The sequence below is a fragment of the Giraffa tippelskirchi genome, chromosome 13 (assembly GCF_054371585.1).
Source record: "Giraffa tippelskirchi isolate mGirTip1 chromosome 13, T2T-mGirTip1v1.2.pri, whole genome shotgun sequence".
In the NCBI taxonomy this organism is placed as follows: Eukaryota; Metazoa; Chordata; class Mammalia; order Artiodactyla; family Giraffidae; genus Giraffa; species Giraffa tippelskirchi.
In genome coordinates, this window is record NC_137287.1 from 60,174,403 (window position 1) to 60,187,665 (window position 13,263).

Sequence of the window (13,263 nt, forward strand, 5' to 3'; positions counted from 1 at the left end):
TATGCAGAATTCACTGTATTTAAATTATGCTTCACACTGTCTTATCTACAGTTGAGAAGTTTATTAAGAATTATAATAGAATAATCCCTATGGTTTTGTTCTGATTGCTTATTTAGAAATTCCACTGCAGAACAAAGAGTCTGCCCTACAAACACTGACCATGGAGGCATCGCAGCTGTCTTGTGTCTGTGCAAGTGTGCACCGACTTCCAGGCAACCATCAAACAACAACAGTTGTGGTCCTGGGCACTTACACCACACATCATCAAACAAGAAACCTATCACACTATCCAACTCAAATTCAATCAAATTATTTTAATTGATTTTCCATCTAATATAAGAATGTCTCAAAGTATAAGAGGCACATTTTAAGCAGTTAAGGATCAAAAGAAACTTGGATTAAAAACTCAAGTACATATAAAACATCTCAGAGCACAAATGTACAGAAGAAAATAACGACAGCATTTTAAGAACATCTCTAATTCCATGTAAACATAAGAATTTTTAAGAATCAAGGATCCACCTGAATTGTAATAGCCCCAGACTGTAATGAACAATTCATTCAAAGGTTTTAAATTTTAAATTCAATCCAATAACACAAAACTGACAGACCACTTTTCCTAGTACACATTTTGACAGATGAATGTTAAATAGATATATATTTTAACGTAAAAAGTACTTTACCCTTTGTTAGATAACCAGTCTGGCCCTGGGAATTAACAACAGCTTCAGTCCTCATAGAGTAAATTTATCTACACCAAGATTCCATTACTGCAAGCACACCAACAGTGTTAGGTGGTCCCTCACACATTCTGCAACAAACTGAAACAGAAGAGTGGAAGGCAGCTCTACTTTAAACTATTTGTGAAACAAACACAAGAAAGAAAAGGTCTGAGATATATTCTAAGGGAGAAAAAAGACCTTGCTGTAGTTACACAGACTACAGATACTCAAACAAAGATGATGTTTGTTGAGGGTAAAAACATGCCTCTCAGGCTCCATCCCAAGTATGAGCCACACCAGCCTACACCCAGCATTCCAGCTAGTAACAAGCAGGGGCTTTGAATGAGCCTTCATCTTGCGCTTCAAAATTAGCCACATTCTTACTACTTTTAACAAAACTTGTCTTGGAGCAACAAAGACAATTTTTACTTAAAACAAACTAAATCTCAGTATGAATACTCTTCTCAAGTACATTTGATAACAATTTTAATGATACTTTTTAATGTGAAAGCTTCAGCCCCTTTCAGACACTGAGCAAATACATACTAAATTCTGGAAGGTTTGGGAAATATTTCATACAGCACCCATTTACAAGTGAAATAAAAGTTTCATGATACAATACGCATAACTACTGCAGGGCAGCACTGTGAAGTGTTCTACTCTATTCTGCCGAGTCTCGCCTTCTTCCCTTCATTGTGTCCTTCTTTCTTTTTTTAAAAATGGGTTGGGACCTACAATATGGAAACTACTTTGCAAACATGACAGCCATGTTAAAGGCATGCTTATGCACATTAATTACACTAATGAATTAAGTTTACAATCAAACTCAACTTACACTTAAAGTTAAGCCAGTTGTAACATTCAACATAGGCAAAAGATCTCAGAAGCTCAGAGAGAGGGTTAAAAGTTCAAATCATAAACCAGGATGCGGGGGTGCAGGGTGGCGGGTGTCCCCTTGTCTTTTTGAGCTTCTGGAGGCTGCCTGCTTTCCTTGGCTCCTGGCCCCTTCCTTCACATCACTCCAACCTCTTGCCTCCATCCTCAAATCTCCTTCCTCCTCTGACCTTCTTGTCCTCTTTTCATAAGGTTCCTGTGATGACACTGTGCCCACCTTCATGATCCATGATCACCTTCCCACTTGAAAATCCTTATTAATTACATCTACAAATCCCTTTTGACATATTAGGTACATCCACACCTTCCAGAGATTAGGATGTGGACATGTTGTGGGGAATCGATCTTCAGCTCAACACATCTTGTACTATCTGTAAATGTTTTTATTTTTTCTTCATACTTCATCAGTTGTTTGTCTCGATACAGAATTCCAAGCTCATGATAATTTTTTTTTCCCTCAGAACTCTGAAAATAAGTGCTGTATTACCTTCTGGCTGATTAGAAATTTGATGCCAGTCTAATCACATTTACAGGAGCCAAGGAAAGCAGGCAGCCTCCAGAAGCTCAAAAAGACAAGAGGACACCCGCCGTCCCCTCCCCTCCCCAGGCGTCCCAGCCTCTCCCCTGGTGTCTCCCCAGGGAATCAGCCCTGCTGACACCTGACTTTAGTCCAGTGGAACTACTTCCATCCTCCAGAACAGTAAGAGGATCAATTTTGTTGCTTTAAGCCACCAAGTTTGTGATAGGTAGCAACAGAAAACTAATACAATGATTCAAAGTTTACTGCCTCAACAATGTTTCTTTGACAAAGACTCTCTCCTTGTCCAAACTTCAGTCATCTTCATTACTAGGCCTTGACCTTGGCCTCCATCCTGTCTTCAGCCTGCCTCACCCAGCTGTAGCAAGAATCCTGTTAAGTCAGGGAATCCCCCTACCCTTGATACCTCATCACCTTTGCTATCTGGTCAGATTTCTCCTCCTCCATCCTTGATAACTAGTAACCCTGGCCTGTCTCTACCAAAAATCCTGTTATGTAGGTTTAGCAAGATTCCCCTGTCCCTGAGGTCTCCTCTTAGTAATTTTCCATCCACCAAAGCCCTCACTTGGCAAATTAATGATAAATCCCTTACTATACTTGGAGCTGAGCCCTATCTCTCTCCCCTATTGTGATATTCATGACACTCCTTGCAACAGCCCTGAATAAAGTCTTCTTTATTGTTGTAATAAGTGTTAGAATAATTTTTTCTTTAACAGAATCAAAATGAGGAGCAGACACTGGATCTGTGAAATCTTCAGAGGCTAAAATTGAACATTTCCAGATGCCAACTGGGTAGCTGCCTAGAGAGTTACTAGACTGCATTAGAAGAGGGAATACAAAGTTCTTCAAGAAGAAAGTGGATGCTAGGCAACATACAGATCACAACATTATTGCAATATGGTAAACGCTTACATATAAAAGACACCAAAAAGAGGTAAGAGGACTGTTAGAAATCTCAGAACAAACAAAGCAGAGAGTGATGAAAAGTTATGGTCAAATATTGATAAGAAGTAATATACAAAGGGGTGTGGCTATGGATTTGATACATATGGGAAAAGTGAATTCATCTGACCATGACACTGTCAGTGTCAGGATTAGATTTCCTTCCTACGCACCTCATCATCATGTTTAACACTGAAATAAACTATACTGACTATTGACATTATGATTATATAAGAATTTTATTGGCTTTTAATGTTCAGAATCAACTACACACACACAGTCTAAAATTGAACTCTGATCTGAACAGCTGCATATACTCCACTCCAAACCTAAGTCCCCCTTCCTAGAAGCAACCACCATTCTCTCCCAAAACTCTTCTCCACACTGTACAAGAATCTGCATGTATGTATGCACATGCACATATATTTAAATATTTCTTTTCTATTTAAAAACTAGAACCATTCTGTATATAATTCTAGATCTTACTCTTTTCTTGCTTAACAGTACATCTTAGAGCTTACGCATATCAACACCTACCCAGTGGTGTGCCAGTAAAAGCTTAGCAACCAGTTCCCAGAGGGAAGAAGTACAGGCTTTCAGCTCCGGTTTATGGCATCTGCCAATTTCTATGCTGTGAAGATTCCCACCATAGTGGCCAGTTACCAAGGTACCAACGTGATGTCACTGAACACAGAGATAAGGTTGGCTCCAATAAATCAGTGGATCTCCCTCAACTCTTTTTCAAGCTGTAAAGTTTCCTAATGCACTAACATAGGTTATTCAATCAGTCCTCTCTTAGGAATGTGACTAGGATAAAGTAAAGAGTCAATCTGTAATAAAAGCTAAAGATGAAACTTTATGAGGTAAAGAGCTTAACCAGCTATGGTGACCAAAGGCAAGCAGAAAAAATGAGGAAGCAGAAATCACAAGCAAGCTGAGAAAAAGATGATGCAGAGAGGAAAACGGTACCCAGTACGCAGAGCACAGCAGAGTCACTATCATACAGACCTTTCAGCCTAAAAATAAGACTAGACAGCCTGTCCCTGAGTTGCTGCTGCTGGCTTTCCTTGCCCATGCAATGCATGCACACAACAAGTGTTTTTTTCCTGAAATTCTGAGTAAGTTATCCACATCTATGAGTTCCTTAATGCCATCTCATCGTTCAAACAGAAGAGGCCCCGAGTATTAATGGTGCCTAAACAATGTTTCAGTTATTTGTGATCACTTTCTTAGTATATTATAGACTTTGTTGTTGTAGTTGTTCAGTCACTAAGTTGTGTCTGACTCTTTGCAACCCTATGGAATAGAGCGCGCCAGGCTTCCCTGTCCTGCACTATCTCCCAGAGTTTACTCAAATTCATGTCCACTGAGTCAGATTATGAACTAAGATACCTCAATAATAAAGTTTTTTTAAATAATAAAATCTTAATAGGCACTGTTGCCAAAAACTTCAGCATTTATCTTGCCATGCTCTAGATCCAAGACAGGAAGGAATGCTCAGAGGAGAAATACTAGAAACATCAAAGTACAACTAAAAACAAACAAAATAAAGGAAGGCACACCAGTCACATGAGAACCTGAACTACCACTTATTTTAAATGGTCATTCTGTGAGAGATGAAATTAAATACAGCACTTAAAGTGACATATGCCTGCTCTGCAACCAAATTTATTCTGGAGCAGTACCCCAGGAGACCTTGATGTCCTTAGCCAAATGCTCCCCCTGGTGGTCCTGTAAGGAACAATCCAGAACCTCCAATCCTCTTACCCCTCTGCTGGGATGAACTCTGATCCGCTGCTTGTGAGCCCTCCAGCACAGTCCCTCCTCTGCCTCTCACAACTCCATATTAAACAAGTGTCTTATCAAAAAAAAAAAAGTACAACCTCAAGAACCCATTTCTCTCCTTCTTCCTTCTCCCACTAGAGCAATAATCTTAGAAAAATCATTTGGCTTCCTTCCCTCTTTCCATGTTAACTTGGAAACAACATAACAACAAGATTCTCATCATAGCTGCAATTATAAAAATAGCACAACTAATCATGATCAAGGAAAGGGGCAGCCAAAGACTGAAAGTTAAATACAGGAAACAACCAAGGCCATAAACCCAAAAGTCCTCAGAAATGCCGCAATTTCCACTTCAGAAGAGCCACACAAGCTTCCACATACATCTTCATACTCCTCCTCTGGTAATATACATTGTCTGATAAGATAAAAGTGTTCAAAACAACAAACCTAAATCCTCGATTTTAGCTTTTATTTGTCAGCATAAATAGGATTGGTACGTTTCCATTCAAAATATTTCTATTATCTCACTAGCAGCATGATGTCAACATTTTCTGTGATGTCATGCTTTCATTTTAAAATTTTCACTAAATATGCAAACACATTTCTTCAAATTCTTATACAGAAGCCCAGTTTTCAACAAGGAGGGGAGTGGGGTTGAGGAGAGTTGTAAAAGTCCTCCTTGTGAGCAGGTCTGTACCTTGTTGCTCAACTGAGTTCCTTCCAACAGTTTCCCAACTGCCATCACAACCTCCTTTCACAGGGTCCCCTCACTTCTCCAGGTCCTTCTCCTGCTTTTACAAACAAAAAGATCAACATTTTATAACTGGTAGGTCATTTGTATGTTCTGTTCCAGTTGTACGCATAAATATTTTAAGAGATGTAAGAATAGGACACATCTTCAATATTTTAAAATGGAGCACCCAGCATCAGAGAGATATTTAGTACTTCTGTTACCAATAAAATATTTTAAATCATAATCTTAAGAATAATTCCACGGCATGTTTCTATTACTTGCTTCTTGATTTCCAGAAGGATGAGAAACAAAATCATTTTAAAGTCCTACAATTACTAACAAGATTTCATTATTATAACAGAGAGAATAATATTTTTCCCTCAAATTTAATCATGACTACAAACTTTAGGTAGAACTGGTCATGGCTCCTTTAGGTCCACTGTATTTTTACCATCTATTTACCTACAACAATCTACTGAACATACTTATTTCCCTGTCACTTCTATTAAACTGTAATCTCCACAAACAAAAGACTGTTCCTCACTCATCTTGGCATCTCTTGTGTCTACCAAAGTGCCTGGAACAGAGTAGCTGCTCACTAAATACTTCTATATAGCTTCACTGAAAAAAACCAAAACAAAACAAAACACCTTTACTAAAGAGCCTCTTGATGAAAGTGAAAGAGGAGAGTGAAAAAGTTGGCTTAAAACTCAACATTCAGAAAACTAAGATCATGGCATCCGGTCCCATCACTTCACGGCAAATAGTTGGGGAAACAATGGAAACAGTGACAGACTTCATTTTCTTGGGCTCCAAAATCACTGCAGATGGCGACTACAGCCATGAAATTAAAAGACGCTTGCTCCTTGGAAGAAAAGTTATGACAAACCTAGACAGCATATTAAAAAGCAGAGACATTACTTTGCCAACAAAGGTCCATCTAGTCAAGGCTATGGTTTTTCCAGGAGTCATGTATGGATATGAGAGTTGGACTATAAAGAAAGCTGAGCACCGAAGAATTGATGCTTTTGAATTGTGGTGTTGGAGAAGACTCTTGAGAGTCCCTTGGACTGCAAGGAGATCCAACCGGTCCATCCTAAAGGAAATCAGTCCTGAATATTCATTGGAAGGACTGATGCCGAAGCTTAAATTCCAATATTTTGGCCACTGATGCAAAGAACTGACTCACAGGAAAAGACCTTGATGCTGGGAAAGACTGAAGGCAGGAGGAGAAGAGGACGACAGAGGATGAGATGGTTGGATGGCATCACCAACTCGATGGACATGAGCTTGAGTAGGCTCCGGGAGTTGGTGATGGACAGGGAAGCCTGGCGTGCGGCAGTCCATGGGGTTGAAAAGAGACAGACACGACTGAGCGACTGAACTGAACTGAACTTGCTAAAGATTCTTAGCTTTCTCATATATTTTATTCTGTTTTTTTAAAAAAAATACTATTTCAAGGGAGCATTTGAAATTTTATTAAGACTCAGACATGAGAAGTCACAAACTAAGTAGCACTTCTGATTATTCACAAGACCCTCATATTAAGGAATGAATGAAGACATGCATGAATGTGTGTGTATGTACGTGTGTGGCTCCTGAAAGATGAAGAAACCAGAGACTTGTTATGTCTGTGTTCCCATCTATACTCCTCACATTTTCCCCTCTTCTAGCTCCCCAGCCTACTCACAGACCATCACTGTCTCGCTTGCTTTATGGGAAGGTCTTGCTCACTTGGCTGTGTGTGCCCACATCATACTTCACAAAGGGCCTTCACTAGAGCAATGCTCCCAACTCCCACCTTCTCTCCCCTTACTCCTCTCAGAAGCTGGGGGTTGGCTTGGGTGCGCTAGTTACCCAGTGGGTAAATCTAAATCAAGAGAGGCTAATAAGTCCTTTCCACTTCAGATCTAATGTCATGTTCTCCATCAGCCAACACAGGAGGTATCTGTCAATCTCTCCTGCCCTACTTCTCAAAGAGAAAGAGCATCATTACTGCTTCCCTCAGTTCAGTTCAGTTCAGTTCAGTCGCTCAGTCGTGTCTGACTCTTTGCGACCCCATGAATTGCAGCACGCCAGGCCTCTCTGTCCGTCACCAACTCCCAGAGTCTACACAAACCCATGTCCATCGAGTCAGTGATGCCATCCAACCATCTCATCCTCTGTCGTCCCCTTCTCCTCCTGCCTCCAATCCTACCCAGCATCAGGGCCTTTTTCAATGAGCCAACTCTTCACACGAGGTGGCCAAAGTATTGGAGTTTCAGCTTCAACATCAGTCCTTCCAATGAACAGCCAGGATTAATCTCCTCTAGGATGGATTGATTGGATTTCCTTGCAGTCCAAGGGACTCTCAAGAGTCTTCTCCAACACCACAGTTCAAAAGCATCAATTCTGCGGCGCTCAGCTTTCTTCACCATCCAACTCTCACATCCATACATGACCACTGGAAAAACCATAGCCTTGACTAGACGGACTTTTGTTGGCAAAGTAATGTCTCTTGCTTTTAAATATGCTATCTAGGTTGGTTATAACCTTCCTTCCAAGGAGTAAGCGTCTTTTAATTTCATGGCTGCAATCACCATCAGCAGTGATTTTGGAGCCCCCAAAAATAAAGTCTGACACTGTTTCCACTGTTTCCCCATCTATTTCCCATGAAGTGATGGGACCAGATGCCATGATCTTAGTTTTCTGAATGTTGAGCTTTAAGCCAACTTTTTCACTCTCCTCTTTCACTTTCATCAAGAGGCTCTTTAGTTCTTCTTCAATTTTCTGCCATAAGGGTGGTGTCATCTGCATATCTGAGGTTATTGATATTTCTCCCGGCAATCTTGACTCCAGCTTGTGTTTCTTCCAGCCCAGTGTTTCTCATGATGTACTCTGCATATAAGTTAAATAAGCAGGGTGACAATATACAGCCTTGACGTACTCCTTTTCTATTTGGAACCAGTCTGTTGTTCCACGTCCAGTTCTAACTGTTGTTTCCTGACCTGCATATAGGTTTCTCAAGAGACAGGTCAGATGGTCTGGTATTCCCATCTCTTTCAGAATTTTCCACAGTTTATTGTGATCCACACAGTCAAAGGCTTTGGCATAGTCAATAAAGCAGAAATAGATGTTTTTCTTAAAAACTGCTTCCCTAGAACTCCTAAAATCAGACTAGTAACTCCAACGTTTATGTGAAAGGTGATTCACAGAGAACAGGGATGTGAAGTGATGTAACAATGCTTAAATACCATTACTACTGGTGAGAAACATAATTATTACTTGTTGAATGTGAGTTTAATTCCCACACTTGGCGGCAGGGTTGAATGACAAAATTGCAACTACAGATCCTTAGAACCAAGACAAGCATATGAGTCATTTTACTCACTTCAACCCGCCTACAGTTGCTGGCAAACTCAAAATTACACCTTAGCAGTTCTTCCAGTAGCACGAGAGCATGACTGTATTAACAGATGACACAAGACTGGTCTGCAACAACTCCCTGTTTGTGGATGCTTTATAACCTGCTTAGTGAGGGTATAACAGGTATCAGACATTTGCCGTGCATTTGCTATGCGTAATATCACATAATCAAATACCTTCATGATTAATTTCTATGATTACAGGAAGAATTCTGTTGAATTCACTTCATTTACTCAACTTTCACAACTCTTTTCAGCTCATTCACAATTGTAAGCATGTATAGTTTTATTAATTACAGTAAAACTTTGTGCTGAATTCAGCTCAATGGATTTTAATAAGAAATAATGCAATTACAGCAAATTCTTGTAGGCCAGATATAAGACAGAGAATTCACAGACTGCTCATCCTAATAGCAAATAACTAATCCCACAAGTAGTTTGGCAAGCTCTATTCTCACCCAAAGGTAACTTTTCCACTCTTTAAATCAAAGATCCAAATATGTAAAAACCATATTGTGCTCAAAATAGCACACCAAAATAAGAACTAAGTATTACCCAGAACAACTGAGTAGCACACAGGAAGAACTGCATTAATGCATAAGCAAAAGTATGAACTATGCAAGTATTCGGGCCCCAAATGGCCCTTAAGTTCAAACTGGGACATAAGCTCATCAAAAGTCAGAAATCTGGGATATGATAAATGTTTTTGATAAATGTTTTAAGTGCTCACATCATATTGAAACTGCCATTCATTCACTCATTAAAAAAGACAGAGAGCCCTAAAGTCCAACACAATACCACATATTCTCACAACATACAGCACACTTCACCTAACAAATCCTAAGAACGTAATCTATACATATCTCATGTGTATGTGTGTTTAATATGAAATGTTTCCTTGCATGGTTACTGTAACTGTGTTAACAATATTGTGTTTGAGTGACCAGTACAGGATAAGATTTATTTTGCAAAACAAACATCAAAATGCTATATAAATTGGGTCTGTCACTGATCAGGAGTCCTGATGAATTAAGTGCCAACAAAGAGCCAGGCTCCTAAGTAGTAGCTAGCACTTACTCTGCACAATCTAAAAGTCTTACATATATTATTTCATTTAATGTCTTCACATCAAAACTATGAAGTAGGTATCATTATCATTCATTTAAGAGACAAGAAAATTATTAGGTAAATGAACCTGCAAGGATTACACAGCTTTGAAGTTGCAGAATTGGCATTCAGACCAAGGCAATATGGCTCCAGAGTGCTCTTAACCACTCCACATGGTCTCTGAATAAATAAAAAAGGAAAATGAACAAAGGTTTATCAAGAGGATCTGTCAACAGGAATGCTCAGAGCAGTGTTAAACAACGGCAAGCGGCCAAGTAAATGCTCTCCAGTCAACAGGAAGTCAACATGTTTCTTCCTGTTGAAGAAAAGCTGTGGAGAAAATGAAGACCACTCCGGAAGGAAGGGGCTTCCCAGGTAGTGCTAGTGGTAAACAACTAGCCTGCCAGTGCAGGAGACATAATAAGACACGGGTTCGATCCCTGGGTCGCGAAGATCCCCTGGAGGAGGGCATGGCCACCCACTCCAGTTTTCTTGCCTGGAGAAGCCTGGACGGAGGAGCCTGGAGGGCTTCAGTCCACAGAGTCTCAAAGAGCTGGACAGGATTGAAGCAACTTATCACACACGTAGGAAGGAAGAACAGGTTAGTCTGCCTGTTAACAGCTCACACTTGTTTGTTGAACTTTTATAGCTCATTAGGCACTGTGCTAGGTACACAGAAAATCTCATTCAAACAGCTCCATAATCTTTTACATTTTACAGATGACAAAAATAAAATGCAGAGGCCAAGCAATTTGTCCACATCTAAATTATCATCAGAGCTCAACTCAAACCCACATCTGAAAGGCTCCAAAGTCTGTGTCCACCTGCCCACTATGCTAGAGAGAGAAAGTGTGTGTGTGTATATCTAAATTAATGAGGTATATAATACCAAGAAACTGGTGCAGGGTCACCAGAAAGTGGGTTAGTTAACTCCAGTGTGCTCAAAACTACTATTCTGGTTGTATTTCCACAGTGAGCGTCCTATTCTAATAAAAAGAAAAGTCTTCCTAGATCTGAAAATGATTACTTTTCAGAGTTACTTATTCCTTACACTTTCAGATACTCAAGTGTTTAAGGTTTCCTTCATTGATACTACAAAGCTGCCATAGTTTTATGGATATAAAATGCATTTTCACAGTATCATAAACAAGGAAGCAAATTTTTTCGAAGTTTAAATTGAGGCAGCTAAATATTGTTTTCATACACAACTAGATACAAGTAAGCTTAAAAAAAAAAAAAAACGCTTTACTAGTTATCAACTACCAGACCCTAGGCAGGAAAACAGGAAAGCATGGGCTCCCCACCAAGGCCATCTCATAGTGTCTATTCATTATAGCCCAATCCAACACTTTTTTTCCCCCAAACCTTTCAACCACATCTGTTTCTTTCTATATACAACATATATTGCTCTTCAGAGTAAAGATTCATTAGCTCTAAAGTATATCAAACTTTAAAAAAAAAAATACTCCCAACACATCTACTATTGGTTATTTGTAGTATATAATACTGTACAAAGATTTCAGAGTTTCCCTGACAAAGACATCTTAATAAAATGAAACAGACACTGTTCACCAAAGCTAAAGGAATGAGCAGTGAATTTCTCACACCTTTGTTCCAGTGGAGGCACAGCTGTTCCTCACAGTATTTACTCGCTAAAAGCAGTCCATCAGTCCAATCTGAGTATTACCTTGAACACAAATGTGCACAATTTAAAGAAAGACCAGATGCCTCCACAAATTTTAAAAACAAGTCTAATCACATCCAAAGACATATTCCTTTAATATTATGAAATGCCTATATACTGTTGCATACATTACCTTCCAGATAATGTATATAACATACCTGAGAAAAAAAGCAGTAGTAGCGTGTTGATTTCCAAAGAAACTTGCACCATTACATTCAAGGTTTAAAAACAAGACAATAATCTTAAATGCAACTGACTGATGAAAGAAAAGGGGAAAGGGCTGCCACTGGGCTCCAGGTAGCAACTTGCCTGGAGACCCTGCAAATTCACATTTAGTTTTCTTGTCAGTAACCTATAAATCCCATTCCCATTCCAATGCCTCACCCTCAATTTACCTCAAAAACTTATACACAGGCTCAATCAGATTCTAAACAAAAAAAATTTTTTTGTACACAGCAGCCAAGCAATAAAACTCTTTTAAGAAGTCATAAGTGGGAGAGAGCCTCTTCCAGCATGATGAGTTATGCCAACTTCCACAGAAAAGATTACCATACTTCAGAAGACTAACTATAAAAACACACTTCATATAAAAGACCTGCCATACTTCTCATTGCGAGAAGTTATTTCTTAGAAAGCACTGTTAACAACTCAATGAATAAACTATCTGAAATTACAAAATGCATTTAGGACAGTAATCTAAAAATCATGAAGCAATATTCTGTACTGATTTGACTTGGATTCATCTCCAAGATATACTGAATGTAGAGGGAGAAAACGTCAAGGTTTATAACACACGACAGGGGTCAGAGATGAACATAAATACACAAAGTTAATGGCAGTTGTCTGGGGGAGATGAGTGGAAAGGACACTAATCTTTCACTGGATAACCTTCAATACCCTTGAACTGTTTACCATGTACATGTCCCACCTTATCAAAACCTACACATGAAAGTGTTAACAATTGTAAAGATAATGAGTAAGAGAAAAATCCTTCCTCAGGAAAAGGCTGAGATTTACTGTTTATCCAACATAGCTGCTTCTGCACAAGCAGATGAACCCTCATGAGATGAGACCCCTCTCAAGGGCAAGGCCACCTCAGCTTTTCCTGATGGAATGGCCTCACCTTCCAGTTGTCTTTACTGCTCTAAAGGAAGGAAAAGAAGAATAGAAATTCAAAGAGATGGGGACTATCTTTTTCCAATGACCAAAAGAAAACCAATTAATACTTTCACCTCCAGCAGCCCAAGCAGGCAGGGGACCTGTGTCAGCACAGGAAGAGGAGATCAAGAGTCTATATTCTACCTTCTGGATAAATGAATAGAAAATGAGGCCCAGAGAAACTTATCCTTATCCACTGTAATAATCTGTGAAAGGATCAGCTGTACTGAGAACTGCAAAAATTAAACAAAGGATAGTTCATTACATTTTACACTGTTAAGGGCTGGTTCAAATAC

The 13,263-nt window shown here is 39.4% G+C and overlaps 1 protein-coding gene across 15 annotated transcripts in view; it reads right to left on the bottom strand.

Annotated features, from left to right (window-relative positions):
* Nucleotides 1-13,263, bottom strand: part of USP6NL (USP6 N-terminal like) — a 124,564-nt gene that overhangs the window by 56,949 nt on the left and 54,352 nt on the right. For 2 of the 15 annotated variants that reach the window (XM_081554021.1, XM_081554031.1), the window contains exons 1-2: nt 5,579-5,655; nt 684-821 (exon numbers count right to left, since the gene is read on the bottom strand). The exons of 4 other annotated variants lie outside the window; for them this stretch is intronic. In XM_081554021.1, coding sequence (XP_081410147.1) covers nt 684-738 — 55 coding nt within the window. In that variant the 5' untranslated portion in view covers nt 739-821; nt 5,579-5,655. Of the gene's footprint in view, nt 1-683; nt 822-3,633; nt 3,781-4,863; nt 4,955-5,328; nt 5,674-13,263 lie in introns of those variants that run through there. 9 more of the 15 variants (XM_081554030.1, XM_081554032.1, XM_081554025.1 and 6 more) reach the window with 9 other exon arrangements.